Source organism: Notothenia rossii (genome assembly GCF_949606895.1).
Source record: "Notothenia rossii genome assembly, contig: scaffold_230, whole genome shotgun sequence".
NCBI classification, from domain to species: Eukaryota; Metazoa; Chordata; class Actinopteri; order Perciformes; family Nototheniidae; genus Notothenia; species Notothenia rossii.
The window spans coordinates 3,044-7,500 of record NW_027640047.1 but is presented as its reverse complement, the minus strand read 5'-3'; the positions used below and the strand labels follow the sequence as shown (position 1 = coordinate 7,500).

The following is a 4,457-nucleotide window of genomic DNA, read 5'->3' as shown; positions in this document are numbered from 1 at the left end:
GACAGGAAGCAGGTGAGACAGGAAGCAAGTGAGATAGGAAGCAGGTGAGACAGAGAAAGGAAGCAGGTGAGACAGGAAGCAGGTGAGACAGGAGAGACAGGATGCAGGTGAGACAGGATGCAGGTGAGACAGAGAGACAGGAAGCAGGTGAGACAGAGAGACAGGAAGCAGGTGAGACAGAGAGACAGGAAGCAGGTGAGACAGAGAGACAGGAAGCAGGTGAGACAGAGAGACAGGAAGGCAGGTGAGACAGAGAGACAGGAAGCAGGTGAGACAGAGAGACAGGAAGCAGGTGAGACAGAGAGACAGGAAGCAGGTGAGACAGAGAGACAGGAAGCAGGTGAGGTAAATAAACTCACAACTTGGCGTCGTTGAAGCTCCTGACCAGACACTGATCCTTCTTCACCTGAAGCTCATCATTACAGCTGGGAGACACCACCTATACACACACACACACACACATCAATATCTCTACTTGAGGAAAGTGTGTGTGTGTGTGTGTGTTTGTGTGTGTGTGTGGTGTGTGTGTTGTGTGTGTGTGTGTGTGTGTGTGTGTGTGTGTGTGTGTGTGTGTGTGTGTGTGTGTGTGTGTGTGTGTGTGTGTGTGTGTGTGTGTGTGTGTGTGTGTGTGTGTGTGTGTGTGCGCGGCTTACCAGAGCCAGGTACCAGTTGCTGATCTCCTCCTCACTCTCGATGCTGCAGATCTTCCCCAGCAGCTCATCATTCAGCCTCCTGCGGTTGTAAACTCCTCTTCATCACTGGAGGAGGAAGAGTGATCCTCATCAGCCCCTGAGGGGGGAGAGGGAGAGAGAGGGAGAGGAGAGAGAGAGAGAGAGAGGGGGGGGAGGAGATAGAGAGAGGGGGAGAGAGGGAGGAAGATAGAGAGAAGAGAGAGAGAGAGGGGGGAGAGAGAGAGGGAGAGAGAGAGAGGGGGGAGAGGGAGGAGATAGAGAGAGGGAGAGAGAGGAGAGAGAGAGAGAGAGGAAATAGAGAGGGAGGAGATAGAGAGGAAGAGAGAGAGAATGGGGAGAGGGAGAGAGAGAGAGAGAGGAGATAGAGAGGAGAGAGAGGGAGGAGAGAGAGAGAGAGAGGGAGGAGATAGAGGTAGAGAGAGGAGGAGAGAGAGGGAGAGAGAGACAGGTTAGAGGAGAGAGAGAGACAGGTTAGAGAGAGACAGGTTAGAGAGAGAGAGAGAGACAGGTTAGAGAGAGAGACAGGTTAGAGAGAGACAGGTTAGAGAGAGAGACAGGTTAGAGAGAGAGAGAGAGGTTAGAGAGAGACAGGTTAGAGAGACAGGTTAGAGAGACAGGTTAGAGAGAGAGACAGGTTAGAGAGAGACAGGTTAGAGAGAGAGACAGGTTAGAGAGAGAGACAGGTTAGAGAGAGACAGGTTAGAGAGACAGGTTAGAGAGAGAGACAGGTTAGAGAGAGACAGGTTAGAGAGAGAGACAGGTTAGAGAGAGAGACAGGTTAGAGAGAGACAGGTTAGAGAGAGAGACAGGTTAGAGAGAGAGACAGGTTAGAGAGAGAGAGAGAGGTTAGAGAGACAGATTAGAGAGAGACAGGTTAGAGAGACAGGTTAGAGAGACAGGTTAGAGAGAGAGAGAGACAGGTTAGAGAGACAGGTTAGAGACAGGTTAGAGAGAGACAGGTTAGAGAGAGAGACAGGTTAGAGAGAGAGACAGGTTAGAGAGAGAGACAGGAGAGAGACAGGTTAGAGAGAGACAGGTTAGAGAGAGACAGGTTAGAGAGAGAGACATGTTAGAGAGAGAGACAGGTTAGAGAGAGAGACATGTTAGAGAGAGAGACAGGTTAGAGACAGGTTAGAGAGAGACAGGTTAGAGAGAGAGAGACAGGTTAGAGAGAGAGAGACAGGTTAGAGAGAGAGAGACAGGTTAGAGAGAGAGACATGTTAGAGAGAGAGACAGGTTAGAGACAGGTTAGAGAGAGACAGGTTAGAGAGAGAGAGACAGGTTAGAGAGAGAGAGACAGGTTAGAGAGAGACAGGTTAGAGAGAGAGACAGGTTAGAGAGAGAGACAGGTTAGAGAGAGAGAGAGACAGGTTAGAGAGAGAGAGAGACAGGTTAGAGAGAGAGAGACAGGTTAGAGAGAGACAGGTTAGAGAGAGAGACAGGTTAGAGAGAGAGACAGGTTAGAGAGAGAGAGACAGGTTAGAGAGAGAGAGACAGGTCAGAGAGAGAGAGAGACAGGTTAGAGAGACAGGTTAGAGAGAGAGAGACAGGTTAGAGAGAGAGACAGGTTAGAGAGAGAGAGACAGGTTAGAGAGAGAGAGACAGGTTAGAGAGAGAGACAGGTTAGAGAGAGACAGGTTAGAGAGAGACAGGTTAGAGAGAGAGACAGGTTAGAGAGAGAGACAGGTTAGAGAGAGAGACAGGTTAGAGAGACAGGTTAGAGAGAGAGACAGGTTAGAGAGAGAGAGACAGGTTAGAGAGAGAGAGACAGGTCAGAGAGAGAGAGAGACAGGTTAGAGAGACAGGTTAGAGAGAGAGAGACAGGTTAGAGAGAGAGACAGGTTAGAGAGAGAGAGACAGGTTAGAGAGAGAGAGACAGGTTAGAGAGAGAGAGACAGGTTAGAGAGAGAGACAGGTTAGAGAGAGAGACAGGTTAGAGAGACAGGTTAGAGAGAGACAGGTTAGAGAGACAGGTTAGAGAGAGAGACAGGTTAGAGAGACAGGTTAGAGAGAGAGACAGGTTAGAGAGACAGGTTAGAGAGAGACAGGTTAGAGAGAGACAGGTTAGAGAGAGACAGGTTAGAGAGAGACAGGTTAGAGAGAGACAGGTTAGAGAGACAGGTTAGAGAGAGACAGGTTAGAGAGACAGGTTAGAGAGACAGGTTAGAGAGACAGGTTAGAGAGAGACAGGTTAGAGAGAGACAGGTTAGAGAGACAGGTTAGAGAGACAGGTTAGAGAGAGAGACAGGTTAGAGAGAGAGACAGGTTAGAGAGAGACAGGTTAGAGAGAGACAGGTTAGAGAGACAGGTTAGAGAGACAGGTTAGAGAGAGACAGGTTAGAGAGAGAGACAGGTTAGAGAGAGAGGTTAGAGAGACAGGTTAGAGAGACAGGTTAGAGAGACAGGTTAGAGAGACAGGTTAGAGAGAGAGACAGGTTAGAGAGAGACAGGTTAGAGAGAGACAGGTTAGAGAGACAGGTTAGAGAGAGACAGGTTAGAGAGAGACAGGTTAGAGAGAGACAGGTTAGAGAGAGACAGGTTAGAGAGACAGGTTAGAGAGACAGGTTAGAGAGAGACAGGTTAGAGAGAGACAGGTTAGAGAGACAGGTTAGAGAGAGACAGGTTAGAGAGAGAGACAGGTTAGAGAGAGACAGGTTAGAGAGAGACAGGTTAGAGAGAGAGACAGGTTAGAGAGAGACAGGTTAGAGAGAGACAGGTTAGAGAGAGAGAGAGAGAGACACAAACAGACAGTCAGTATCCCGGTGTACAGTGAACAGGTGTTATCGTCTCCTAGTTCCTACTTTAACCTAATTTCTCCTAGTTCCTACTTTAACCTCCTTTCTCCTAGTTCCTACTTTAACCTCCTTTCTCCTAGTTCCTACTTTAACGTCCTTTCTCCTAGTTCCTACTTTAACCTCCTTTCTCCTAGTTCCTACTTTAACCTCCTCTGTTCTTGTCCTGTGGTTTGAATAAAGGTTGTTGAAACTCACACAGCCTGGGAGGAGCGCCGCCCCCCGCGGTTCTTCTTCTTCCCGATGACCGGCGTGCCGAAGTGCTCCGGGTTGGTGAGAGGCAGCTGGTCCAGAGTCTGAGACATGGTACACACACAGGTACACAGGTACACACACAGTTACACAGGTACACACACAGGTACACACACAGGTACACACACAGTTACACAGGTACACACACAGTTACACACACAGGTACACACACAGTTACACAGGTACACACACAGTTACACAGGTACACACACAGTTACACAGGTACACACACAGTTACACAGGTACACACACAGTTACACAGGTACACAGGTACACACAGTTACACACGTACACACAGTTACACACATACACACAGTTACACACACAGTTACACAGGTACACACAGTTACACAGGTACACACAGTTACACAGGTACACACACAGTTACACACACAGTTACACAGGTACACAGGTACACACACAGGTACACACACAGTTACACAGGTACACACACAGTTACACAGGTACACACACAGTTACACAGGTACACACAGTTACACACACAGTTACACACACAGTTACACACACACACACACACACACACACCAAACTAACTGTTTTACTTAATAACAGCTGACAACATTTCACCAGTGAGGGGTGGAAGGATACAGGTGTAGAAAGTAGTCCGTGTGTGTGTGTGTGTGTGTGTGTGTGTGTGTGTGTGTGTGTGTGTGTGTGTGTGTGTGTTTGTGTGTGTGTGTGTGTGTGTGCAGGGCTCAAC

General features: G+C 48.4%; 1 protein-coding gene across 1 annotated transcript in view; it reads right to left on the bottom strand.

Moving 5' to 3' along the window:
* The window catches only part of arid4a (AT-rich interactive domain 4A), a 27,412-nt gene extending 23,608 nt beyond the window's left edge, over positions 1-3,804 (bottom strand). Inside the window, 5 exon segments of the mRNA XM_079695331.1 lie at positions 360-439; positions 654-743; positions 746-789; position 3,683; positions 3,685-3,804. Coding sequence (XP_079551457.1) covers positions 360-439; positions 654-743; positions 746-789; position 3,683; positions 3,685-3,789 — 320 coding nt within the window. The 5' untranslated portion in view covers positions 3,790-3,804.
* Between the last annotated feature and the right edge of the window lie 653 nt (positions 3,805-4,457).